At 37.3% G+C, this 27,995-nt stretch overlaps 5 protein-coding genes across 7 annotated transcripts; 2 read left to right on the top strand and 3 right to left on the bottom strand.

Moving 5' to 3' along the window:
• The first annotated feature begins 9,999 nt into the window (after nt 1-9,999).
• Nucleotides 10,000-12,036, top strand: LOC112803485 (protein DETOXIFICATION 56). 2 transcript variants are annotated; one of them, XM_072198205.1, is made up of 2 exons: nt 10,017-11,629; nt 11,832-11,933. In XM_072198205.1, the coding sequence occupies exons 1-2, from the start codon at nt 10,374-10,376 to the stop codon at nt 11,857-11,859; spliced, it is 1,284 nt and encodes a 427-aa protein (XP_072054306.1). In that variant the 5' UTR covers nt 10,017-10,373; the 3' UTR covers nt 11,860-11,933. The 2 variants fall into 2 exon arrangements, with proteins under 2 accessions (XP_025702761.1, XP_072054306.1); XM_025846976.3 differs by having other exon boundaries at nt 10,000-12,036.
• Nucleotides 12,037-12,214: 178 nt separating this feature from the next.
• On the bottom strand, nt 12,215-15,414 carry LOC112803490 (ATP-dependent Clp protease ATP-binding subunit CLPT2, chloroplastic). Of its 2 annotated transcripts, none has more exons than XM_025846990.3 (5): nt 15,013-15,414; nt 14,896-14,934; nt 14,700-14,809; nt 13,681-13,860; nt 12,215-12,504 (listed from the first exon to the last, which is right to left on the bottom strand). In XM_025846990.3, exons 1-5 carry the CDS (start codon nt 15,276-15,278, stop codon nt 12,347-12,349), a joined length of 753 nt encoding a protein of 250 aa, XP_025702775.1. In that variant the 5' UTR covers nt 15,279-15,414; the 3' UTR covers nt 12,215-12,346. The 2 variants fall into 2 exon arrangements, with proteins under 2 accessions (XP_025702775.1, XP_025702769.1); XM_025846984.3 differs by having other exon boundaries at nt 14,700-14,812; nt 15,013-15,373.
• Nucleotides 15,415-21,981: 6,567 nt separating this feature from the next.
• LOC140182496 (zinc finger BED domain-containing protein RICESLEEPER 3-like) lies at nt 21,982-24,248 on the top strand. The gene is made up of 4 exons (XM_072229085.1): nt 21,982-22,220; nt 22,926-23,261; nt 23,359-24,080; nt 24,190-24,248. The coding sequence occupies exons 1-4, from the start codon at nt 21,982-21,984 to the stop codon at nt 24,246-24,248; spliced, it is 1,356 nt and encodes a 451-aa protein (XP_072085186.1).
• Nucleotides 24,249-24,750: 502 nt separating this feature from the next.
• Nucleotides 24,751-25,299, bottom strand: LOC112721797 (uncharacterized). The gene has a single exon (XM_025772848.1). It carries the CDS (start codon nt 25,297-25,299, stop codon nt 24,751-24,753), a length of 549 nt encoding a protein of 182 aa, XP_025628633.1.
• Nucleotides 25,300-25,780: 481 nt separating this feature from the next.
• LOC140182505 (uncharacterized) lies at nt 25,781-26,260 on the bottom strand. The gene has a single exon (XM_072229126.1). The coding sequence runs from the start codon at nt 26,258-26,260 to the stop codon at nt 25,781-25,783; it is 480 nt and encodes a 159-aa protein (XP_072085227.1).
• Between the last annotated feature and the right edge of the window lie 1,735 nt (nt 26,261-27,995).

A 27,995-nucleotide genomic window follows, 5' to 3' on the forward strand; every position in this document is an offset into this window, starting at 1 on the left:
GGTGGGAAGAAACATGGTTTAGGAATTTTACTCTAATCTGTGGCAAACAGACAGGTAGATAATAGCTGGAACCGCCTTCTATGACTTTCGAACTCTGGTCAGAGGGAAGATTGTTCACCTCCACCCTGACAAAATAAGAGAGATCTTCAAGCTGCCTCAACTGCAAGATGACCCAGACTCCTTTAGTAGGAGAATGATGAGAACAAATAAGAGCTTGGACAAAATTCTCAAGGACATATGCCTCCCTGGAACCAAGTGGACAACCAACACAAAGGGTGTCCCAAACCAACTCAAGATAGGAGATCTCAAACCAGTCTCCAGAGGCTGGCTGGACTTCATTGGGTGTTCTATACTGCCCACTAGCAACCGCTCTAAAGTCACCATTAAAATAGCAGTAATGATCTATTGCATTATGTTGGAAAAAGAAGTGGAAGTTCATCAGCTGATTTCTTGTGAACTTTACACAATTGCAAACAGGAACTCCAAAGATGCCAAATTGGCTTATCCAAGCTTAATCTCTATGATGTGTAAAGATGCTACGGTAAAGATGGGAGTAAATGAGTATATCTCAGTTGAGCAACCAATCACCAAAAAGTCAATGGAAGGACAACAAGTGTAGGATGACCCCATCAAGAGGAAAGCACAAGAGTTCCTCCCGGAAATCCCTTAAATTGAATATTGGGAGCGTCTTGAAGCATCTGTTACCAAGTTGCCAGAAGCTATGGACTAACTAAAGGAAGAACAGCAAAATCAAAATAGCATGCTTTGCAAACTGCTTGGGGAACAAGAAGAGCAAGGGCATGAACTGAAGGAACTGAAGCGTCAGAAGCTATCTCTTGAAGGGCCAAGCACCCCATAGACTAAAGGAGCATCCACCTCCCAAAATAAAGGTTGTTAAGTCCTAATCTTAGCCTTAACTCTGTGATAATTGTTCTTATTAGGAATTTACCTTAGAAATTATATATCAATAGTAGTAATTAGTATCTTTATTTTGATTTTATCTCCAATTAAGTTATAATTTATTTTTCTCATCATCATCAAACATGAATAAAATAGCAGATTTTTAGAATAAAGAGGTAATATTTTTTCGAGTTTTTAATAAGAAAAATTCAAATTATTCATCTGGGGTGGCAATACTTTTTGTCTTCTGAATGAATGCCTGAACAGTGCATAATTTTGATAGTTGAGTTTATGAATGTTAAATCTGTTGGCTCTTGAAAGAATGATGAACAAGAGAAATGTTATTGATGATCTGAAAAATTATTAAATTGATTCTTGAAGCAAGAAAAAGCAGTGAAAAACAAAGCTTGCGAAAAAAAAAGAAAAAAATGCAAGCAGAAAAAGCCAATAGCCCCTTAAACCAAAAGGCAAGGGGAAAAAGGATCCAAGGCTTTGAGCATCAATGGAAAGGAGGGCCTAAAGGAATAAAATTCTGGCCTAAGCGGCTAAATCAAGCTGTCCCTAACCATGTGCTTGTGTAATGAAGGTCCAAGTGAAGAGCTTGAGACTGAGTGGTTAAAGTCGTGATCCAAAGCCAAAGAGTGTGCCTAAGGAATCTGGACACCTCTAACTGGGGACTTTAGCAAAGCTGAGTCACAATCTGAAAAGGTTCACCCAGTTATGTGTCTGTGGCATTTATGTATCTGGTGGTAATACTGGAAAACAAAATGCTTAGGGTCACAGCCAAGACTCATAAGTAACTGTGTTCAAGAATCAACATGCTGAAATAGGAGAACCAATAACATTATCTGAATTCTGAGTTCCTATGGATGCCAATCATTCAGAATTTCAAAGGATAAAGTGAGATGCCAAAACTGTTCAGAAGCAAAAAGCTACTAGTCCCGCTCATCTAATTAGAATCTGAGCTTCACTTAAAACTCTGAGATATTATTGCTTCTTGATTTCCTTTTATCCTATTTTATTTATCTAGTTTCTTGGGGAAAAGCAACAGTTTAAGTTTGGTGTTGTGATGAGCGGATATTTTATACGCTTTTTGGGGGTAATTTCATGTAGTTTTTAGTATGTTTTAGTTAATTTTTAGTATATTTTTATTAGTTTTTAGGCAAAATTCATATTTCTGGACTTTACTATGATTTTGTGTGTTTTTCTGTGATTTCAGGTATTTTCTGGCTGAAATTGAAGGATCTGAGCAAAAATCTGATTCAGGCTGAAAAAGGACTGCTGATGCTGTTGGATTCTGACCTCCCTGCACTCGAAATGGATTTCCTGGAGCTATAAGAGTGCAATTGGTGCGCTCTCAACTGTGTTGGAAATTAGATATCCAGGGCTTTTTTGCAATATATAATAGTCCATACTTTACTCGAAGATAAATGATGTAAACTGGCATTTGACGCCAATTCCATGTTCCATTCTGGCGTTAAATGCCAGAATGGAACATCAACCTGGCGTTTAACTCCAGAAACAGCCTATGCACGTGTAAAGCTCAAACCTCAGCCCCAGCACACACTAAGTGGGCCCCAAAAGTGGATTTCTGCACTATCTATCTTGGTTTACTCAGGAGCTCTGCTGTGTCTCGATGGATTAATGCAATTATTTCTGTTTTCTATTCAAACACGCTTGTTTCTATCCAAGATATTCATTCGCACTTCAATATGATGAATATGATGATTCGTAACACTCATCATCATTCTCAACCTATGAACGCGTGCCTGACAACCACGCCGTTCTACCTTAGATTGAATGAGTATCTCTTAGACACCTTAATCAGAGTCTTTGTGGTATAAGTGGTGCACCAATTTGTAATCCGTACAACTAACCAGCAAGTGCACTGGGTCGTCCAAGTAATACCTTACGTGAGTAAGGGTCGATCCCACGGAGATTATTGGTTTGAAGCAAGCTATGTTTATTTTATTAATCTTAGTCAGGATGCCAATAAGGTTATTTGGATTTAATTATAAGAAGTAAAAGTGTTTGGAATAAGGAATTGTTACTTTATTAATGAAGAATATGTTGGAGTTTTGGAGATGCTTTGTCCTCTAAATTTCTACAATGTAATATTCAACTCAATTGTTTGTAAAGTTCCATCCATGGCAAGCTGTATGTAGGGTGTCACCATTGTCAGTGGCTACTTCCCATCCTCTCAATGAAAACGGTCCAGATGCTCTGTCACAGCACGGCTAATCAGCTGTTGGTTCTCGATCATGTTGGAATAGGATCCATTGATCCTTTTGCGTTTGTCATCATGCCCAGCAATCACGAGTTTGAAGCTCGTCACAGCCATTCAATCCTTGAATCCTACTCGGAATACCACAGACAAGGTTTAGACTTTTCGGATCCTCAAGAATGGCCGCCATCAGTTCTAGCTTATACCACGAAGATTCTGATTAAGGAAGCTAAGAGATGCTCATTCAATCTGATGTAGAACGAAGGTGTTTGTCAGGCACACGTTCATGGATTGAGGAAGGTGATGAGTGTCATGGATCATCACCTCCTTCACAATTAAGCGCGAACGAACATCTTAGATAGGAACACACACACGTTTGAATGAAATAGAAACAATTGCATTAATTCATTGAGACGCTGCAGAGCTCCTCACCCCCAACAATGGAGTTTAGAGACTCATGCCGTCAAAGTGTATAAAATTCAGATCTAAAATGTCATGAGGTGCAAAGTAAATCTCTAAAAGTTGTTTAAATAGTAAACTGGTAACCTAGGTTTACAGAAAATTAGTAAACTATGATAGATAGTGCAGAAATCCACTTCTGGGGCCCACTTGGTGTGTGCTGGGACTGAGACTTAAGCTTCTCACGTGCCTGGGGCTGTTTTGGGCGTTCAACGCCAGGTTGTAACCTGTTTCTGGCGTTGAACTCCAGCTTGTAACCTGTTTCTGACGCTGGACGCCAGACAGCAGCATGATACTGGCGTTGAACGCCAGTTTATGTCATCTATCTTCACGCAAAGTATGGACTATTATATATTGCTGGAAAGCCCTGGATGTCTACTTTCCAACGCCGTTGAGAGCGCGCCCATTGGACTCCTGTAGCTCCAAAAAATCCATTTCGAGTGCAGGGAGGTCAGAATCCAACAGCATCAACAGTCCTTTTTCAGCCTAACTCAGATTTTTGCTCAGCTCCCTCAATTTCAGCCAGAAAATACCTGAAATCACAGAAAAATACACAAACTCATAGTAAAGTCCAGAAATATGATTTTTGCCTAAAAAATAATAATATTTAACTAAAAACTAATTAAAACATGCTAAAATCTACATGAAATTACCCCCAAAAAGCGTATAAAATATCCGCTCATCAATAAGCTAGAATCCATTGGCAGCATTCTTGAGAATCCAAAAAGTCTAAACCTTGTCTGTGGTATTCCGAGTAGGATTCAGGGATTGGATGACTGTGACGAGCTTTAAACTCACAAGGGTTGGGCATAGTGACAGACGCAAAATGATCGATGGATCCTATTCCAACATGAGTGAGAACTGACAGATGATTAGTCATGCGGTGACAGCGCAGTTGGACCATTTTCACTGAGAGGATGGATGGTAGCCATTGACAACGGTGACCCACCAAACATACAGCTTGCCATGAGAGGGAACTTGCATGCGTGAAGACGAAGACAGGAAGAAAGCAGAGATTTAGAAGACAAAGCATCTCCAAAACTCCAACATATTCTCCATTACTACATAACAAGTATTTATTTCATGCTCTTTTGTTCATTTGCAAGTCAACTGATAATTATAATTGATATCCTGACTAAGAGTTACAAGATAACCATAACTTGCTTCAAGCCAACAATCTCCGTGGGATCGACCTTTACTCACGTAAGGTATTACTTGGACGACCCTGTGCACTTGCTGGTTAGTTGTGTGAAGTTGTGAAGAATTGTGATTTCCAATTTCGTGCACCAACTGCAACTGCAGAAATCGCTGGGGGCGATTTCTAGGCTGTTTTTGACCTAGTTTTCGGCCTAGAAAACACAGATTAGAGGCTACAGAGTGGGAGAATCCATTCATACATACACTTTTCATTAAAATAATTTTAGGTTTTAGATGTTGTTTCTAGAAAGAGAGGCTCTCTCCTCTCTCTCCTCTCTCTAGGTTTTAAGATTCTTAGGTTTAGCTATTTTCAATTTAGGATTTCTCTTCTACTCTTATTGATTACTCATTGTTATTACTTTGGTTTTTGAACTTTTGATGTTAGATTCAAATTCCCTATTAATGCAATTGATTGTTTGGATTTTATGTTAGATTCAAATTCCGTATTAATGCAATTGATTGTTTAGATTTTATTCTCTCTTGTTGCTTTTCTATGCTTTTGAGTTGTGCCTTCCAAGTACTTGACAAAATTCTTAGAAGGTTGTTAGAGTAGGATTTTATGATTTTGGCTTTGGTTGAGCAATTGGTGACACTTGAGTTATCAAACTCCTTTGTTGATTGATAATTGTTGTGTTTGCTAGTTGATTTGAATTCCAATAACTCTAGTCTTTCCTTGAGAATTGACTAGGACTTGAGGAATCAAATTGATTTATTCACTTGACATACCTTCATAGTTAGAGGTTGACCAAGTGGGAGCAATGAACAATTCTCATCATAATTGATAAAGATAACTAGGATAGGACATCCGGTTCTCATACCTTGCCAAGAGCTTTTCTACTTGTTAGTTTACTTCTTTTACCATTTACTTTCCTTGCTCCTTATTTCAAAAACCCCAAAAATACACTTTTCCATAACCAATTATAAGCACACTTCCCTGCGATTCCTTGAGAGATGACCTGAGGTTTAAATACTTCGGTTATCAATTTTATTAGGGGTTTGTTACTTGTGACAACCAAACTTTTGCACAAAAGGATTCCTTGCCGGTTTAGAAGTTATACTTTCAACGAGACTTTATTTGTAAAATTCTTTACTAGCAAAAATCCGTTCGTCAATCCTCCTTGAGAATTGTATTAAATACTTCAGAAATGAGTTGGATTGGGCCCAAAATTGGCCTGAAATCGCAACCCATGTGTTCACTTAAGCGAAATCACGTGCTGACAGTCATGCGTACGTATGAGGCACGCGTACGCACAAATTGGCGAAATTTCAGGTCATGCGTACGCATGAGACATATGTATGCGCAAATGCACAGATTTCTAAAACTTCATTTCTTCATGAATTCTCCACTTTTACATACTTTTTCTTTACTTCTTCAAGCCATCCTTGCCTTCTAAGCCTGAAAGCACTCAACAAACACATCAAGACGTCGAATGGAATAGAAGTGAATTAAATTTAGTGATTAAGAGCCTAAAAAGCATTCTTTTAATCATTAAGCACAATTAGGAGAATTTTACAAAACCATGCTATTTCAGTGAATAAATACAAGTTGATAAAATTCACTTATTTCAATCCAAAATTTACCATAAATTGTGGTTTATTAATGTAGAATAGCTCTGAAATTATAAGATGAACTGGATTCAACACTCTCATATGTAGCTCTCTATCTTCTTTGATGTAGAAATACTGTCCAAAACATTAAGCAAGAACAGTAGAGAAGCTCTCAATGAAGCTCAAACTTTGGTTCACTCTCCTTGAACAAAACTGAAGTTGATTTTTCTTTTTGTAATCAGTTCTATTTCCACTACTAGGGCTTGCTTCCCAAAGTCAGCTCCTTGAATCTTGAGCCAACTGAAGTCTTCCTTTCTTTTTCTTCCATCAAACCAGAAAATCAGGGATTAGATATGAAAGTTAAGCACAACAAAGGAGAAATAAGCAGTAGCAACTTGCTTTCTTAATGAATTTTCCAAATCCAAACCCTTAATCATGTGCTTTGCCCCCAAGTTTCAATATTAGCCATTGATTCACAGCAAATTAAAGTAATAACCACTTTCTTCATGTAATCCAAAATGGTTGTGCAGAAGAGAAGGTGAAATCAACAAGTAATTAACTTGCATGTTTCTGGAAACATTTTACCTTTTTCTTTTAATTTAGCTTGACTTGAACGTTGTGCTTTTGGCTCCAATTTTTATTAGACATAGCCACCAGAATTTTGCTTTTCCTTTCTTCCTCTTTGGTGGTTAATGAAAAAATGATCTTATCTTTCTTCTTTGTGCCATAACCATATCATCATAACACACCATCAACTATATGTTATTCTTTTCATGAAGGTAACGGGCTGGACTAGAGGCTTGGTCCAAGTAGCTATGTCTCAGATACATGGTTTCATTGTTTGAGCTGCACAATGATATTTGGACCTGCAATACTAAATAAATCATCAAACACATTTTTGGACTATCAACCCAATCAAATTCATGTTTGTCATCACCAAAAATATTATTATTGTTTACTAAACTCAACAATCTCCTCCTTGACGACAAATATTATTTAAAGTGGAATTAAAGAGAACTAAATACATAATTTAGATTAGAAACTTCCATTTGATGATATTGATTGAAATGAGATCTACTCCCCCTTTCTCTCATAAGTGATACTTCCCCTTAATGTGAGCTTCTTCACAACCAACACACATGTCACATTGGCATACAACTGGAAGTTTAATAACGCATATAAGAGAATATCATTAAACATAGTCATATGCCCATATGTCTCTATTTATCCTAGTCATGACTTCTCCTCTTTTTGTCATCAAGGAAAGAAAGGGTAACTAGATCAAACCTACAAGAAATAGGTTAGACTCCAAAAATAACACAGCTAAAAAAGTAATTGTCTAGTTAAGAGATATAGTTACCTATAATTCCATCCTTAATCACTATTTTTTATGCTACCACAAAATTCACTTTCATAAATATTATACAATACTATTTACAAAGACGTCTACATACTATTAACCTATATTTTTTTTATTGAGAAGGGACCAAAAACCCAAAAACAAAAACTAACTAGACATTCACAATTCTAGCAAACACCATCTGTCTTTTATTAGCTTTAATTGTTAGCACCAGAAAAGGGAGAAGCGAGATAAATAGGTGGAAACCCGCCAGAAGATTGTGAGCATGCTTGGCTAGAACGTCGGTACTGAAATTGGCTTCCCTCAAGACATGGTTCACTCGAAAGTCACCCGGATTTGCTTGGAGCTCCTTAATTGCACGGATAAGGGAGGTGTTATCATGGAGGTCCATAGATACATACTACAACATATTCAATGCACAGGTAGAATCTGTCTTTACCTGTACCTTTTGCATTTCCACATCAATTACAATTTTAAGACCTGTATAGATTGCCCATATAGTTCTGCATTAATGATGGTTACATTTTCAATGTTCATCATGAATCTTGCCATAACTAGGCTGTTTGAATCTCTGAGAATGCAAACACACGAGCCAGAATTTGAAGCTTGGAGGATGGTGCCATTAACGTTAAGTTTGCTCCAGCTAGCTTCTGGTGGCTTCCAACCAATTAGGATCAAATTTGTTACTCTGAGGGTTTTTATGCTTCTCTCTGTAAGTTCTAAAACTTCTTCATAGTTTCTGGTCATCCCTTTAATTTCTAGAATTACTCTTTGAAAAGAGATATTATCTTTATTGAAAATTAATCTATTTCTCTTTCGCCAGATGATATTGCAACAAGTGAAAAAGAAGGTGGACCATGAAGTCTAACAGTTAGTGCGGGAGGTCCTGGACAGGTTATTGTGGAGCCAGTCTTGGAGAGTCTTGGAGATTCTGACTGAAGAAAGGGTCCTGCAGGTCGCTGTTTGAGTTGCTCATCCAAATTCCTTGGGCGTACAATTCCTCAGCACATGGAGTAAACTCTCTTCAAGATTTAGACATCTTGGATAGCATCCAATATCAATAAGTTTCCGAACTCTTCTTTTTAAATTAGTTAGAAGCACGTTATGACTTTGGAGCGAAGCAAAAGTTTTCAGTCTTTGGGGAATCCTGATGTTCCAATAAATTCTGTAAATCTGGTCTGGATTCCTATCTTCAAAATAATAGTTTTTGTAGGCTGATTTGATAGAGAAACTGCCTTGAGATTCTGGTAGTCATCCTAAGGAATCAGGTCTAAAGACGTGGTGGGGAGCTTTAAAAATACGAATCATATCTATAATCTCCTCTGGAAGTAGCTGGGCTAACCTCACCAAATCCCAACATCCTTCTGCTATAGCATAGGTTGCTAAATCCTCGTCAGCTCTATCTTTTTCGAATTATTCCAGTGATAACTTGCTCAGCTGTGAAATACCAAATATCCAATGAGCTTTTCAAAATCTAATACTCTTTCTATTTTCAATCCTTCACATTAAGTTGCTTAAAATTAGTCCCAAATTTTAAGAATACTTCTCTAAGCATTAAAACACTTTGTTTTTTAATAACTTTTGGAATAAAGCTGTCCCCACAATCATACTTCGTTTTCATTACTTTCACCCAAAGAGCTTGATCATTAACATATATAATTGTCCGTGTGATACTGTATATGTAGTTATTGTGGATTTATACTATTACTATTTACGAATATTGTTTTTCATCAAATTTATTTCTCTATCATTGAGGTTAATTTTTTATGGAAAATGGAGTTGGTACTTCCAATACGCATAATTTAGACTCTATTTCCCTCCTAATTTATGTTGTTAATGAGCTTTAAATAGAAAATAGTTAGCCGGGCAGAAGGTTTCCTTTTACCAAATAAAAGTATAGAAGGTTAATTACACGTGATGAAGTTGTAGAGGTTACATGATTGAGTGACGTTAAGTTCGTTCATGAAATTATTTATTTATTTGTCTACATACCCCAACAAATTGCCCAAGGTCTTTTACTCAGTATAAGCAATAATTCAAGTGCATATTGCTGATATTGCATTTTGATCACACTCATAAGGCATTATATACTAACATAATTTATTATTTTTAATTATTAATTAATTAATAATATTTAAAAGTATTAGATAAAAATAAGATGTTAAACTTTTGGATTAAAAATATTGGGTTGCTGTGTTGATTAATATAAATTTAAATCATTAGTCTTTGAGTTTTTCTTTTTTTATATATAAATCAAATCAAACTAACTTTGCTTGATCAGTTAGCTCACTTGTCCACTCAAGTGTTGAGAATTTGAATCTTGTTTCGTATATACAGTAATTTATTAGTTAACGACAAACTATTAAATAAAATTTAAATTTACGATAAATTAATTATTAATTTACCAGACTGAAAAATATAATGGACAACAAAAACAAATTATATAAATCAAATCGCTAACCCACACAACCTTTATTTTTCAGCAAAGAACAAAATCCTAGTTACCTGCTGATGATAGCACTGAATATGATCCTCCTCCTTAAAAAACGACAACTCCCAAGTCCCACCCATCACGAAACTCATGCACTCACCTTCTAGCAAATATCATGAACTAACACAATTACGTAATAAAATTGGATACTATAGGCATGCACATATCATCCAAAAACCATTATCTCAGCAAAGATGTCACTGGGAGAAGACGACCAAACCATAACCGATAAGGTTAACCAACCACATGTACTGTCACATCCCTCCTCACCACCTCCACAACATCCTCTTGTCAAGATGGTGCTCGCCGAGCTTCGAGCTCAGCGTGGAATAGCCCTCCCTCTAGTGGCCATGAACTTGTCTTGGTTTGCCAAGACAACCATTACTACAGCCTTTTTAAGCCGCCTCGGCGAGCTTAACCTGGCAGCCGGAGCCCTCGGCTTGTCTTTCACTAATGTCACCGGATTATCCGTGTTGAATGGTCTATGTGGCGCCATGGAACCTCTTTGCGGACAAGCTCATGGAGCTAAGAACATTAAGCTCCTTCACAAGACCCTTCCTATGACAACTCTTTTGTTGCTAATGGTAACAATTCCTATATCTTTCTTGTGGCTTAACATTGATAAGATCTTGATTCTCCTTGGCCAGCAACAAGAAATAGCAATTGTAGCCAAATCGTATGTTAGCTATCTCTTACCTAACTTGGTTGTCACCTCATTACTCTGTCCCTTGAGAGCATACTTGAGCTCTCAGTGCATTACCCTGCCTACCTTGTTCTGCTCCGCTATATCGCTCGCTTTTCATGTACCGGTTAACATACTACTCTCCAAGGTCATGGGGCTCCGAGGAGTCGCGATGGCAGTTTGGATAACCGATTTGGTGGTTGTTATTCTGCTGGCTACTTATGTTTGGATTCTTGAATGTAGTAAAAGAAATGGAAGCAGGTGGAAGGAGGGAGGGTGGTGGGATCAGAATATCATCGACTGGATTGTGCTTCTCAAGCTTTGTGGGTCATGCTGCCTCAACACATGCCTTGAGTGGTGGTGCTATGAGATTCTTGTCTTACTTGCCGGGCACTTGTCGAGTGCGAAGCAATCGCTTGGAGTTTTAGCCATAGTGCTCAACTTTGATTACTTGCTTTACTCAGTGATGTTGTCTCTAGGCACCTCTGTATCCACCCGTGTCTCAAACGAGCTTGGTGCAAACCAACCCGGCCAAGCTTACCGATCAGCATGCGTGTCCATGGCAATTGCCATCATCACAGGAAGCATCGGCAGCTTGGTAATGGTTGCTGCAAGGGGAACTTGGGGTGCAGTGTTCAGCCACGACGCCAGCATTATAAAGGGAGTGAAGAAGATGATGTTGCTGATGGCCTTCGTGGAAGTGTTCAATTTTCCATTGAATATTTGTGGTGGCATAGTCCGAGGAACAGCGAGACCCTGGCTTGGCATGTACGCAAATCTTTGTGGATTCTATTTCATAGCACTTCCTTTGGATTTGGTTTTTGCGTTTAAGCTTCACCTAGGTCTTGCTGGATTGTTCGTAGGGCTCTTGATTGGTGTTGTTAGCTGCTTTACTTTTTTATTAACATTCATTGCAAGAATAAATTGGATGGATGAAGCTGCCAAAGCTCAAATATTGGTTTGTGCACAGGTGCAGGAAGTTCCAAGACATGACGTAAATCATGTCCATGAAGAAGTTTAGAAGTATGTTCTAACATCCTTATCACCCCTTTAATGCATGTATATCTCCAAATATTTGGTGTGGGGCTGAGAGCAAATTTGAAACGTCTCAAACACCCCATGTGTTTCTTTGATCTAGGATTTTCTTGTATAAAAAACTATCTTTTTCCTCACCATTTCTTGGGCAAAAAACCAACTTTTCTCAACAATTAGATCAGGTGTAGAACCTACCTCATCCAATCAACTTGGTATCCAATGAAAATGAGAAACAACACACTGTTTTTTCCCTAAAAACTATTGAAAAAGGTGAATCCTCCAAAAGTTATCAGTGGATACAGTGAGTGGGACTTCATCTTTGGAAACTAGTAAATTAACCAACAGGGCATAAAAAGCCCGTTTATCCAACTATTATACAATTACATCAAATTAATTATCACAATACACTCAAATCAAATTTATTTTTTTCATAGATCTAAAAGCTCAACATCAATCATCCTTGAAACTGGGTTTAGAAATTAATGATTGCAGCTCTTTAGCTATTTCATCATTAAAGCCAAGGATGGACAATATCTTATGACCAGGGGATTCCACTTCAGACCAAACCCCAAGAAGTATATGGGCTGTGGTTATTTCACCACCATCACCTGCAAGTCAAAGATGGATTTAGGAAATATGTTATTTAATGTCTTATAGCTTTGTGGATAGAACAGTAGATGGGAATCATATCATTTGATGAATCCCAACTATTGGCAAATAAGAAAATATTGCAAAAGGATATTATCCTTGAAAATGTATACAAAAGCACTATATACCTGTAATGGAAGTTGTTTTCTAGAAATATTGAATAATTTCTTACTTGTATCCAACATAGCAATGAAATACAAAACATGTGGACAAGTAACTAAAAGCAAACACGTGCATTCTTTTCTTTTCTTTTTAGCAAAAAAAGGAATATGATTAAGACCATCATCACATTATAACAAGACTTTTCTAATAAGCAAACACCGTCTACAGTTAACAGTAACTATGATGCAAAAAAAATGTGTCAGCACTTTAGGGAATCAAAAATGGTTTTTGGTTAACCATTAGAAAGATACGCAATTCTAAATATAAGTTAAAATCAAACGAAATCATTCTTAAATTCATCAAGACTCCAAAGGGGATTTACACTGGTTTTAATCAAAGATCATGATTGTATTGTGGTCTCATTTATTATTAAAGTCAGAAAGACAATTTATAAACTAAATAAATTATCAGTGAACTGCAAAAGAAAATTTTGACAGCTATTACAAACAAATCTGTCATTTCATAGAAAATAACTGAATGAACTAGAATCATGGGCAATACCTCTGATGGGGGAAACATAAAAATGTACCAGGCAAACTCAACTATTACCACATTCTGTTCTCTTGTGAATTTTATCTATGTAATTTACTTAGATCCTAACCCCAAAAGTGAACATTTTTACACAAATCATAAATATAAAATGAGCAAGCAGGGCCTAAAAGTATCAGGTTCCATACACAGCATGGGTTACTGGTTAGTGCAATGTCATGTTGATCCTACATCAGACATCTCTCCTTATAATAATAATTGGGAAACAGAACAAACTACCAAACTAAATGTTGGAGAGAGACAGAGACAGAGACAGAGACAGAGACAAAGACAGAGAGTGAAACAAAACAAACTATCAAACTAAACAAAATTTAAACCTCAAGCAACTTATATTTCAAATACAAAACTAGGAATGCATAAATTATATTGGGAACACAAGAAGCATTCAAAAAATAACAACGGATAAGAAAAGGGTGAGAACTAACCAGATTTTAATTTTTCATCAACCGCCCAATCAAGGGCCCTCTGGGCTTCTTCAGTCAATGGAGGATGCTCAGGGCTGAAGAAAAACCTATCAGCTTTCCCAAGCAACTTCACAGTTTCATCACGCACCTTAAAAAGTGTAATCCCATTCGCTCGCAAAAATTTAGCAGCTACATTAGTTCCTACAGCCCGGAAAAAGATCTGTCACTTTGGCATCTAAAGATAAAATTGAAAGACATAGTAACATTGCAAGGGATGCAAATAACTAGAATACACTGAAACATAAGAAATGCCATAAAGGCATAAACACAAGAGAATGTATGTTGTGGGGTGCATATATAAATGAGTGCCTTTAGATGGGACGTACATTGCAACTTGCAACAGTGGGATTTTCCAGCTCAAATGAAGTCAATCAGACAGATAAAGTATCTTTGATCCCTTGAATTTGTTTGGGGAGGGAATTAACTCCATAAGTGTTTTGAATACAAACTAAGTAGATGACTTTCCAACTATAGTTGTCAGATAAGATTCTAATTCTATCAAAGAGAACAGGCAGTGAAAAAAGTGAGAAAGGAGGAAAATAGAAGCACAAGAAATTAGATGGCTAAATGGTAAAATAAATCGAAAATTAAATTATAGAACCTGACATGATTAGCACAATTTAACAATACTCTCCTATTTCAGGACTAACATGACTAAACCAAGCTGTTATCCAAAATTTCAAGGCCCTGCACATTTATCTATCTCAATTTTCATCTAGTGGAGGAATAACGTTGTATCCCAAAACGATACCCTAAACCAAGAATCGATTTTAAATTGCAGCTGCAGTCACAGGTGCAGTTCTCTTATGATATGAAAAATTGTACCAAATGCAGCTGCAACTGCCGCTGTGCAATATTGTGGCAGCGATTATGGTAACAAGCCCTTGAATGCAACAGAAGATAAGCAAATATTATGAGGAATGGTATATGAAAATGCAATCAAAAAAGGGAAATTGGAGAGAAGGAAATGATATTATTACCTTCAATGAGAATTCCCATTATAAGGGCTTCGGTCCCCGTAGTGGGATACTTCAATTTCCTAGCCTCCAACTCTCCCATCGCGAATGACTTTATAGCCTTCCCAGACCATCTCCTCTCATCAAAACACAACCAACCAAACAATGCCAATCAAAATAAATATAAAAATAATAGTGGGTTATATTTGGAGATACTCACTTGGGAACGTTGTCAACCGAAGAAACTCGCTCTGGATTTCTGCACAACAAATCTGAACAACTCGATAACTTGGAGAATTGGGGAGAACCGAAGAGAAGAAAGAGAGAAAGGGCTTACGCGGTGGGGAGGCTGAAGGAGATGGCGGTGGAAGCGAGAGGGTGGCGCCGGCGATTGGTGTTGCAACAAGACACGAATTGAGGTGTTAGGGTGCAAGGCTGAACGCAGAATAGCTTGGCGCCGAGAAACGAGCGCTTCAGTGGTCTCGGCGTAATCGCCCGAGCTGAAAGTTCTCTGTAATGGAGTTTATTCTGACGTGGCAGATTGGTTGCCAGAACTTTCGAGAAGGAGTGCGCAGTAGCATTAGCAGCAGCAGCAGCCGCCATTTCTTCTATTTCAGTTGCTGCGAACACTCACCTTGATGATAGATAGAAAGTTGAATTCTTTTCTGTTTTCCTTTTGGCAGTTGAAAATAGAAACACAAGTACACAACCCCCATACGGCGTCGTATATAGAAACATCAACTCAGACAGTCAAACCTCACCCTTTCTTCTTATATTTTTGGAGACTTCCTGTGTATGGAAATTGGGCTAAAATATGGCCATAAAGACAGAAGGGTACTGGGGCCCGTGAGTTACCCAAATCGTTCGTGACATACCCAATGTACTCAAAGTGCTACTGCTATAACTACCAAAAAAAAAAGTGCTACTGCTATCGATATATGACGTTACAGCGTGTCCAAAAAAAATTATAATCTTACAAAATCCGTAGCGTTTGTTTTCGGAGACAGGACACAGAGACCGAAAGTTTAAAACGTGTTTGGAGGTAGAGACATGGACACAGAACACATTGTCTCCAAGACACTATTTTATATTTTTTGTCCACTCTTTTACGAAGGACAATGATAGACACAGGATTTAAGAAGATGGATACGGATTTTTTAATCAAAATTTTTTCCCTTTCTATCCTTAGATATTTTTTATTATTCTACTATTATCTATTCTTATTTTTCTTAATTTTAGCTTCTTCTCTACATCGGAGTTCTTTTTCTCTGTGTTCTTTTTTTAGATACTCTCTTTTTTTTAGAATTTTTTATTTGACTGGATAATTAATTTATTCCTTTTTATTGTTCATTCTCTTCTTTATGGCATGCTGTGTTAATGGAGATTTAATTCACTTCTCTATTTTATGTTACTTTATTTATTTTTAATTTTGTTACTTTAATACCATTTTTATCTTATTGGTTCATAGACTAATTTTTCTTGTAATTTTTTGTACTCTTACGTACTCTTATTTTTTATTAAATTGATTTGTACGATGTAAAAAATTTGAAATTACATGGCTATTTCAGTCATTTTGCATATTATTTTAGTTTTGTCCATGTCTATCCAAACATAATACAGGACATTACATCAGTGTCTTGTCCATCATATCCAAACACAAAACACAAAAAATAATTTTTAGTGTCTCCATTCTATTGTCTCTGTCTTAGTGTCATGTTATGTCCTGTCTCCAAAAATAAATGCAGCCTAATGTCTCAATTACCAATAGAAAAAGGACTTAACCTAAACATTATGGTAAACAATGAACAAAAAAGGTTCAACATACAGTGAAAGAAATCAAGACCAAAACCACAAAAAAAAAGTGAAAGATATCCGCACACCTCGTCAATGAAATTCCAGTAATAAATAAACATGTTTTTAATCAATTTGGATGGATCGAGTAGTCAGCTCATTCGTCTGCTTAAACAAGTGTTAGGGGTTCGAATCCTGCCTTGTGCATGCAGCAACTCATTGGCTAGCGACAGACCCTTAAACGGAGCTTAGATCCGCGACAGATTAGTTCTTGACCTATCAGATTGGGAGATGTCATGGGTAACCAAAAAAAATAAACAAATGAATAAACATGTTTCTCAGCTTACATCCCGTTTGTTAATTCCAAAAATAGAAGACTAAATATGTTTCAATTTGGTACCTACGACCAAAAATAAGGAATCGTTTATGGTGAGGAAAGTAATGTGGTCCTATAAAGACCATGTGAGAATATGCAAAAGTGAGAGAAACTCTGTATAAGAGAATTTGCCGCAAAAGCTTTTTATATTTGCAATTCATACTAATCGGATTAGATAAATGAGCGATGAGTTTGCTCTTCTTAGTTTTAAATTGTAACACCCTAATTATCCTAAACCTTACCTCACGTCGTAAAGCAAAGGCTAATCAAATGTTACGACAATTCTAAAGCTAGTACACGCACACGCACACGCACACACACACACAAAAAAAGAAATATTAATTCTAGAAGCTCGACAAAGAATTAAGCTCAAAAACAGAGTTTGAAAAGCACAAAGCGTTCACACGAAACTACAAACTTAAGGCACACGATATACATACAAATATCAAGACATATACAGATATATAGGAGTTTAATAATCATAACGATCTAGCCGCAGCTCGCGGAATTTAAACCGACTAGTTATATATAGACAATACAGAGTTTTTGAAAGCAAAACAGTTTATACAATATTTCTCTCAAAGTAAGCCTCGAAGGCATAGATAAATATAAAAGTGAGAGATCTACACAAAATAAACCAAAAGACTTCCAAAACATAGCAAGGATCCTCTGCTCTGTCACCATCAGGCAACTCACCAAGGTGGGTTGCGACTTGCATCTGAAAAACAACAACAGAGTACGGAATGAAAATCAGAAGTTCTCAGTATGGTAACAGTGCCCAATGGTGTAAGATATAAGACTCCGGGACGCCAGAGGCAATCCTAGAACTTCATATCCATCACAAGATTCAAGCTTAAACCATAAGTAAATTTAAAATATTAACTTTAAAACCACAATGGAAAAGGGTAAACTAACTTAGTGGATTCCTAATCTAATAATTCTCCGCTGTCCCACAGCCTTCGCCAGCCTAACCGCCATGCGATCCCATCGCTACCTCTTTCCGAACCTCCTCAATCCTAATAGAATACACAGATAATAACAATGCAAGTAAAGCACAAGTATAAGCATGTATATCAAGTAATTCAATAAACATTTAGGCATGTTAAACACTTAGGCAAACAATACAAGTCAGCAAAGCAAACTAAAAGATAGAATATGCACATGATGAATGCCTGTGCTATTTGGTTGTGATATCAAATTATCGGTTCAACTGCCAACCCGACACATCTCCATGGAGATGTCGCCTTTCGGTCACGAATAAAAAGTGGAATCCCCCCACGGATATAGTGTCAGGCACACTACCCACGGATATAGTGTCGGGCACACTCTTGTGATCCAAAAGGATGCGAGCGGGATACTCTACCTCAGACCTCACATCTCAACGTAAGCGGGATAAACCAACTGTCCTTACGCCACCGCCGCGACCTCGACAAGCCGGATTAACCAACCGTCCTTGCTAGGCGCATGGCGTCTTATCAATCTCAGTACAAACAATAATTCAATGGTTTTCAGAAACTATTTTAGTCAGTACTCATTAGTTCACCACTTCCACAATTCGTATCATTAACTGTCACTACAATGCTTCGCCATCTTACTCAACCAATTCAGTCCTTAGTACTCCAGAAACCTAAGCCTCCATTTTCTAATTTCACTTAAAATTCACTTATTTAAGTCATCCTATTCTATTGGCCCTTATGTCCATCTACAAGATATTACTCTTAAACGGAAACTTAAGAAGTTTGAAAGGTAGGAGAACCTTTGAAAACAGAGAAAAATCATGTTTCAGGAAGACAGGGGTCTCGCGTATGCAAGCCCCTGCCTCACGTACGCATGCTGGTGAAAAAGGGGTGGTCGCGTACGCAATTACCTGCTCACGTACGCGAGTGTCCCAACACGAATGGGTTGCTCGCGTCGTGTGTTAAGATTTGCGTATGCAAAGGCTTCACTTTTGATAGCTCGCGTATGCATGCAGTGCCTCGGGTACGTGAGTGGCCCAACCCGAATAGTTTGGTCGCGTCGCGTGCACTGTGTCGTGTACGCAAGGGTTGAAAATCTATTAGCTCGCATACGCAGGCAGTTTTTGCATACGCGAGTTACCCAACCTGAATGGGTTGGTCGCGTCGCGTGGCCCCTGTCGCATATGCAGCCCACACTAGATTTAGAAAAATTTCAAATGTTGCAGAATTTAGTTTTTGGCACCAAACTTCAAACAGTCATAACTTCCTCTATAAAAATCTATTTTCTTTAAAATTTATATCAATTTAAAGATTTCAAAGCAATCTTTAATTTAAAACAAATTTCATTCAATTTCAAGTTTTGAGGCTCAAGTTATGATCTGTGAAAGTTCAACAAAAACTAGTTTTTACCAAAAATAACAAGGTTCTCAACTTTCCAAAATTCACAACCAAAACGCAATCAAAACCAAATATCCTACACCCAAAATAGTTTCAAATTGACTAAATATTACTCATGCACCTTCTATGTCATTCGTTATCATACAAGCATACAATTTCACTCATTTCATCCACAAATTCTCACTCAATGTATCATTCCACTATCCTCAACTTTCACCAACATAATTAAGCATCAAAATTTACTATAAACACTCCAAATCATCAAGTTCAAGCCTCATTTCAATAATGAATAATAATATCAAGGTGAAACATCATAATTCATTAAATTAACAACACCATCATACATTATCAAATCCAACAATCTATTCAATCCAAACTTATCCTATGGGTCACTAGCCTAAGTGTCCAGAAATATTACATTTTAAATAGAGAAAACCAAAACTATACCTTGGCCAATTTTTATTATGCACAAAATCACCAATTGGTCACACCAAGCTCAAACCAAGACACCAATTCAACTCCAAATGCTCCCAATTATCACAATTTATCAAGCTATGCACAATTAATTCATAAAATCAATACATAGGGTTTCTAAATACATAATTTCACAAGAGATAAGAGAAAGCTTACCTTTTCCGATGGTGTTTGGAGTACAAACCACTAATAGCTCAACCTTAGACACCACCTAAACAATTAAAAACACAAAATCTACTCAAAATCAAAGCCAAGATTTTTGAATTTTCGGAAGGAAAGGCTAAGAGGGAAATCAAGATTTTCTTACCAGTTTCTTGGGTGGGTTTTGTAGATCTCTTTGTGGTGATCCTGTGGCCGCAATTGGTGCGGCGATCGGAGCTCCGTAACTCAAGTTATGAGCTTGGGAAGTTTGAGGTGAATATTGTCAATAGAGGGTTTCTCTCCTTCTTCCCATTTCAGCTGCATGTGTTGTGTTTTGTGGCTGAGTCAAGTTCATTAATTGGATTATATGTGTTGGACTCGGGCCCAACTTGGATCCGGTCCAACCTGTTAGCATTTTTGGCCCAATTTCTGGCCAAACCTTTAAAATTAATGTCCGGTTTTCAATTCTAAATGTTTTTCTAAGGTTTTCTATTGTTTTTAATATTCTCGCATAGTACCAGACCGATTTAAACCGGTACTGCCGGTTAATTTAACGGCTCGCATTTTTATGCCATTTTTTGTAATTTTCTAACTCAGAAAAATATATTGAGTTCGAATATCATATTTAAACTTCCTAATTAATATTCTAAATTTTTGGATCCTATTTTGGGCAGTTAATTTAAATTAAATTAAGCGGTTAATTAGTCGTGATTCTTACATTTCCCCACTAAATAAGAAATTTTATCTCCAAAATTTAGTGATTACCTGAGAATAACCCAGGATAATCCTTCCGCATCTCGGATAGGAGTGTTCAGATCCAAACCGGTCCAAAAAAAACCACGAAACTCGGACCGATCCAAACCGAAAACCGAATTAAACTGCTCTATTTTGGATATTTTTTGGATTTTAGATCGGTTTTATTGCGGTTCGGTTTGGTTTGCGGTTCCACTCTGCACAATCGAACCGAACCCATATATTACAAATAATAATAATAATAATAATAATAATAATAATAATAATAATAATAATAATAATAATAATAATAATAATAATAATAATAATAATAATAATACCCTTACCGTAGCACACTAGGTCACTAGCGCCGCTTCCCCAAATGTTTGAAACCCTAATCTAAAGAAAGAAACCCCTCTGCCCTCTCTCGCTCTCTTAGTCTTCGTTCTTCATTCTCACCATTACAGCATCACGCACTCTCACCATCACAGCATCACTCACTCTCAGTCACTCTCACTGACACACACCAACGCCGTCCGCCGCTCCTCTTCTGAATGATGCCATTCATCGCCTCTTCTTCTCAGTGACGCCGCTGGCGCCTCCTCTCCTCGGTGATGCCGCTGCCGAGGTGCCGCTGCCGCCTCTTCTTCAAGATATATTTTTACTTGCTTTTATTTATTTTGTTTTGTTTTGTTGTCTTAAGATTTTGTTTAATTTTAATTTTTACCTGTTAAACTGTTCAAGGTATATTTTTACTTGCTTTTATTTATTTTGTTTTGTTCTATTGTTCTAAGATTTTGTTTAATTTCAATTTTCACTTGTTAATTGATGTTAAACTGTGTTAAACTGTTCAAGGTATATTTTTACTTGCTTTTGTTTATTTTGTTTTGTTCTGTTGTTTTAAGATTTTGTTTAATTTTAATTTTACTTGTTAATCTGTGTTAAACTGTTCAAGGTATATTTTTACTTGCTTTAATTTTTACTTGTTTAATTTTTACTTGTTAAACTGTGTTTTAATTTTATTTTGTTCTTGTTGTACTGTTATTCTTGTTATTAAAATTTGTTAAACTTTGTATTAAATTAGGTATTCTGTTCTTGTTGATTGAAATTGAATTCTATTGTTTTATCTTCTGCAGATTTTATATTTGTGCGGTTGATTTTAGCTTTCAATTCGAAGATCAACAATGTCAGCTTCATATCCTGAGGTAATTTTTTTATTGTGTAATCTGTATGTTGGTAACAACTCAATATGTTAATTAATTGAGAAAAATATTAAAATAACATAAACTGATTAATTATTCTTTGTTATCACAGGATGTTCAAAGTAGCGACTAAGGATTTACCAATGCTAAATCCATCCACTTTTGAATCAGTCAAATCTTCAGGACAGTCAGAGTCAATGCCGCCTCTACAACAGCAATCGTAGCCACAAACTCAGATGCAGACGCAGCCGCCATCGCTGCCGCCACTACCGCCGCACAGTGATCAGAACAATGAAGGAACTAGATCTAAGAGGAGGAGAGGCAAAGCAAATGTTGCTGATGAGTCACCTAATCCTGGCCAGTCTGAGGAACAAGGTACACGTAACACTAGAAAACATGTTAGACTTAGATCTTGGACTTGGGAGCATTTTAAAAAAGATGATAGTGGTCCCAAATCTAGGGCTATATGTAAGTGGTGTGGAGCATCTTATGCGACTAATTCACATAAAAATGGTACTAGCAATCTTAAAAGTCACTTGTTGAGTTAGTGTAGAAAATTTCTAAAAGATTCACTTGATCCCACACAAAAAACACTTGTTATGCAGCAACTTAAAAAAGAAGGAAATAGGCTGGGTAATTGTTTGACTGCTTTATCATTTGATCCTGATTTATGTAGATAAGCTCTAGCTAGAATGATAATCATAGATGAGTTGCCTTTTAGATTTATCGAAGAAGAGGGATTTCATTATTTCATGAGTGTTTTACAGCCAAAACTCCATATTCTGGGCAGAATTTCAGTTGCTATGGATTGTTGGAACTTGTTTATGAATGAAAAACATAAGTTGAAGAGTGTCTTTATAAACTCAAATCAAAGTGTGTGTTTGACCACTGATTGTTGGACTTCTGTACAAAATCTAAACTATCTTTGCCTCACTGCACATTTTATTGATCAAGATTGGAAGTTGCAAAAGAGAATTCTTAACTTTTGTCTCATTAAGAATCATAAAGGTGAAAGAATTGGTAGAAAGATAGAAAAATGTCTTTTGAATTGGGAAATAAGTAGAGTCTTTAGCATCGCAGTTGATAATGCTAGTTCAAATGATGTTGCCATTTGTTACTTGAAAGGTAGAATGGAAGATTAGAATTCACATCCTTTAAAAGGTGAACATTTGCATGTTAGGTGTTGTGCTCATATCTTGAACTTGGTGGTGACTGATGGTTTGAAGGATATGTATTCTTCAATTAATAAAATTAGAAATGCTGTTAGATATGTCCGTACTTCTCCTAGTCATATGGATAGGTTTAAAAGTTGCATTAAAGAGGCTAGGATCCAAGACTGCTCTTGTGTGCAATTAGATGTCCCCACTAGGTGGAATTCCACTTACATAATGCTTGATAGTGCTTTAAAATTCCAAAAGGCCTTCAAGAGGTTAAGTGAGAGGGATGCTGAGTTTGTAATGATGCAAGGGGGCATTCCAAAGAATGAAGATTGGGATAATGCAAGATGTTTTATGAGGTTTTTGAATATTTTTTTCGATGTAACCAAAAAAAGTCTCAGGTTCTACATTTGTGACTACTTCTTCATATTTTCATCACTTTTGTTCAATTCTTAGTTCTTTGAAGACTTGGGCTGATAGTAATGACATATTATTTAAGGGTATGGCTACAAAAATGAAGGCTAAACATGATAAATATTGGGATAACTTGAGAAACATGAATATGATGATTTTTGTTGCTGTCGTACTTGACCCTAGATACAAGATTAAGTTTGTTGAGTGGAGTTTTCAAAGGTTGTTTGAGAAGGAGGATGTTGATTTCTTATGTGGTAAGGTGAATGAAGTATTCAATGACTTGTTTAACAGCTATATGGTTGCTCTCAATAGTGATCAAGCACACCAATCTGCACAACATAGCCAAGATGTGGATATGGATGATAGTGCCTTTGATGATGTTCGCTTTGCGGCAGCATTTGAAAATGATGTACAAGCAAGTGAGAGTGTCAACACAAATGAAGTGGATTTATATCTCATGGGGTCATTGGAGAAACCAGTTGATCCAAGTAGTTTTGATATTTTAACTTGGTGGAAAGTGACCTCTAACAATTACAAATATCCTGTTCTAAGTCAAATTGCGATGGATATTCTAGCTATGCCGGTGTCAACGATTGCTTCTGAACCCGCCTCTAGCACTAGAGGTAGAATGCTTAATCAATATAGGAGCTCTCTTACTCCAAAAATAGTTGAAGTTTTGATTTGTGCACAAAATTGGTTTCGAGCCAATTCATTGCCAATTGACCTTGAGGAGTCTTTTGAAGAATTTGAAAAACTTGAGAAAGGTAATGTTCTTTAATATTATGTTTTATTTTATCTTCACATAGTGATTAACTTTACTATTTGATAATATGTTTAACTTACTAATATTTATTTTATTATATTTTATTGTAGAACTTGAGCCAATTCCTCAACTAATAGATGAAGAAGACTCTGGTGATGAATCTGATTAGTGATCAGTGCTTCAGCTTTTAGTTTGGAGTTTTTTATGTTATGTTTTTATTAAGACTTTGCAATATTACTTGATTTTGTGTTGTTGAGATTTGTTTAGTTGTTTTGATGCTGAAGAATTATTATTTTATCAAGACTTGTTGAATATGTTGGAGTGTTGGACAATTGGACGTGTTGGTTTATAATGTTTTATGGAATTTTTGTTTTATTATTATGTTGGATTGTGTTTTATTATTATGATGGATTGTTGGAAAGGTTATATAACTTTATAAATTAAGTTATTATTTTGTATTTAAAAAACTGCAGATCCAAACCGATCCAAACCGCTTGTAATCGGATCGAATCAGATCGGATTTTCAAAAAAAGTTCATCCAATCCAAACCGCACTGCACATAAATTAAGCATTCAGATCGGATAACTTTTTCCTTCAAAACCGAACCAAACCATACCGTGAACACCCCTAATCTCGGACTTCAATTCCCAAGTATGTTCTTCAACTCCTACTCACTTCCAAGCCACTTTCACTAACTGAACTTCCTTTCCTCGCAATTTCTTCACACTAGTGTCGTCAATATGCACCGGTGTTACTAGAAACTTTAAGTTCTCCCTCAACTTGACCGACTCGGGCTCTAACACATGAGCCACATCTGACTTGTACTTACGGAATTGTGACACGTGGAATACGTCATGCAAGTTAGACAAGTGAGGCGGCAAGGCTACTTGATATGCCACCGGCCCGAATTGCTTCAAAATCTCAAACGGTCTAATGAATCTTAGATTCAGCTTCTTGGTCTTAATTGCTATTCCAATCCCAGTTGTCAGAGTAATCCTCAGAAATACATGCTCTCCCACTTCAAATTCCAACGGTTTCCTTCTCTGATCCGCATAACTCTTCTGTCGGCTCTGTGCAGTTGAAATCCTTGCTCGAATCTTTTTAATCTTCTCAGTAGTCTCTTCTACCAAATCAGGACCCAAAACACTTGCTTCACCAGTTTCATACCAGCACAATGGAGATTGGCACTTCCGTCCATACAAAACCTTATACGGAGCCATCCCAATGCTCGCATGAAAGCTGTTGTTGTACGCAAACTCCACCAATGGCATGTAACGATCCCAACTTTTCAGTTGATCCAAAACACATGCCCTTAGCATATCCTCCAATGTCTGAATAGCCCATTCCGAATGTCCATTCATTTGCGAATGATATGCCATGCTGAGACATAGTCTCGTACCGAAAGCTCTTTGGGAAGCTCCCTAAAAACCTTGATGTGAATCAAGGATCATGGTTTGACATTCTGCTCGATGGCAGACCGTGCAACCTGACAATCTCCTTTATGCACAATCTCGCTAATTCCTCCATAGAATGGTTCACTCGGACAGGCAGGAAATGAGCGGACTTGGTTAAATGATCCACGATCACCCAAACCGTATCAAATCCCAACCCAGTCCTCGGTAAACCGGTCACAAAATCCATTGCAATTTCTTCCCACTTCCATTGAGGAATCTCAAGTGGCTGTAATATTTCCGATGGTCTCTAGTGCTCTATCTTTACCTTTTGACATGTCAAACACTTAGATACAATTGTATCTACGTCATTCTTCATCCCAGGCCACCAGAACATCTTCTTTAAATCATAGTACATCTTCGTACTCCTTGGATGAATAGAAAACCTGCTGTTGTGAGCTTCCGACAATAACTCTTGTCTCAAACTTCTGACATTCGGCACACAAATTCTCCCCTTATACCTCCACAACCCTTTATCATCCTTAGTAAATTCTCCATGCCTCTTCTTGCCAACCGGTTGAAATAATTGATGAAGTTCTTGCTCAATTTGCTGAGCCCTGTGAATCTCTGACTTAAAGGTACTTGAAATTTGCAATTGATTCAGACAAGCTCTTCCGGAAATTCTACTAATATCCAACTTTAGTTCCGCAAACTTATCTACTAACTCCTCTTCTTTGATCCTCATCCAAGCAATCGCCAAGAACTTCTGACTCAATGCATCCGCCACCATGTTCGCCTTTCCAGGGTGATAACTTAGTTCAAAATCATAATCCTTTACAAGCTCCATCCACCTCCTTTGATGCATATTGAGCTCTTTCTGATCAAAGATGTACTTGAGACTCTTATGATAAGAAAACACGCTAAACCTCACTCCGTACAAGTGGTGCCTCCAAATCTTTAATGCAAACACAATTGCCGCTAATTCCAAGTCATGTGTTGAGTAATTTACCTCATGTGGTCTCAGCTGATGCGATGTGTAAGCCGCCACGTTTCACTGTTGCATCAACACACAACTCAAACCCTTCAATGAAACATCACAGTAAACTTCAAATGGTTTGTGCGGTTTCGGTAAAATCAAAACACGTGCTGAAGTTACTTTCTCTTTCAAAGTCTGAAAACTTTCTTCACACTCCGACGTCCACAAAAATGGTACCTCCTTCCGAGTTAACTTAGTCATCGGTAATGCAATCCGGAAAAATCCCTTAATGAATCTTCGGTAGTATCCGGCCAAGCCCAAGAAACTTCTAACCTTCGTCACCGTAGTCAGTCTCTCCCATTCCATCACCGCCTCTACTTTCAAAAGATCTACGACTATTCCTCTTTTTCTCACCACGTGACCTAAGAACTTCACTTCCTCCTTCTAGACTCGCATTTGGACAACTTAGCATACAATTTCCATTCCTTCAGGATTTGCAACACAATTCTTAAGTGCTCTTCATGTTCTTCCGTCGTCTTTGAGTAAACTAAAATATCGTCTATGAATACCACCCAGAATTTTCCCAAAAAGGGACGAAAAACTTTGTTCATATAATCTATGAACACAGCAGGTGCATTCGTCAACCCAAAGGCCATCACCGCAAACTCGTAATGTCCATAGCGCGTCCTAAACACAGTTTTTGGAATGTCATCCTCTTTCACCCTTATCTGGTGGTAACCAAATCTCAGATCAATCTTGGAAAGCACCCTAGCACCTTGCAACTAATCCATTAAGTCTTCTATCCTCGGCAACAGATACTTGTTCTTCACGGTCACTTTATTCAACTATCGGTAATCCACGCAAAGTCACATTCTCCCATCCTTCTTCTTCACCAATAAAACTGGCGCTCCCTACGGAGATACACTCGGTCAAATGAACCTCTTATTCAGAAGCTCTTCCAACTGAGTCTTTAATTCTGCCAGCTCTATCAGAGCCATTTTATACGGCACAATCGACACTGGTCCAGCTCTCGGCACCAAGTCAATTGCAAATTCAATTTTCCTTTGAGGTGAAAATTCAAGAATATCTTCTAGGAATACTTCTGAAAACTCCCTAAGTACTGGAATTTGATCTATCCTCTGATCATCACCTAACGCATTTGTAGCCAACAACATATAACCCGACACTATTCCTTACTACAGTTCACCACTACAGAGTTCAGGTAATAACCCTCAGCTACCATTGCTCCACTTTCTCCTTCCGGTATAAACAGAATCGATCGCTCAAACCAATCCAACAAAACTTGATTCTTTGAAATCCAATTAAATCCCAAAATCATCTCCAACCCGACCATTGGCAAACAGATTAAGTCGTGAACAAATTCTCTATTCTCAAGCTTGAAACCTACTTGCCTACAGCCTGACCTAGTCACAATTGTCTATACGAGGTCTGCACATGCAAATCGAATGCTAACTTTCACACTTTCAATCCTAGTTCCTCAACCTTATCAAAAAGCGATAAACGAATGTGAAGCTCCGGTATCGTATAA

This window comes from Arachis hypogaea, chromosome 1 (assembly GCF_003086295.3).
Source record: "Arachis hypogaea cultivar Tifrunner chromosome 1, arahy.Tifrunner.gnm2.J5K5, whole genome shotgun sequence".
Taxonomy (NCBI): Eukaryota; Viridiplantae; Streptophyta; class Magnoliopsida; order Fabales; family Fabaceae; genus Arachis; species Arachis hypogaea.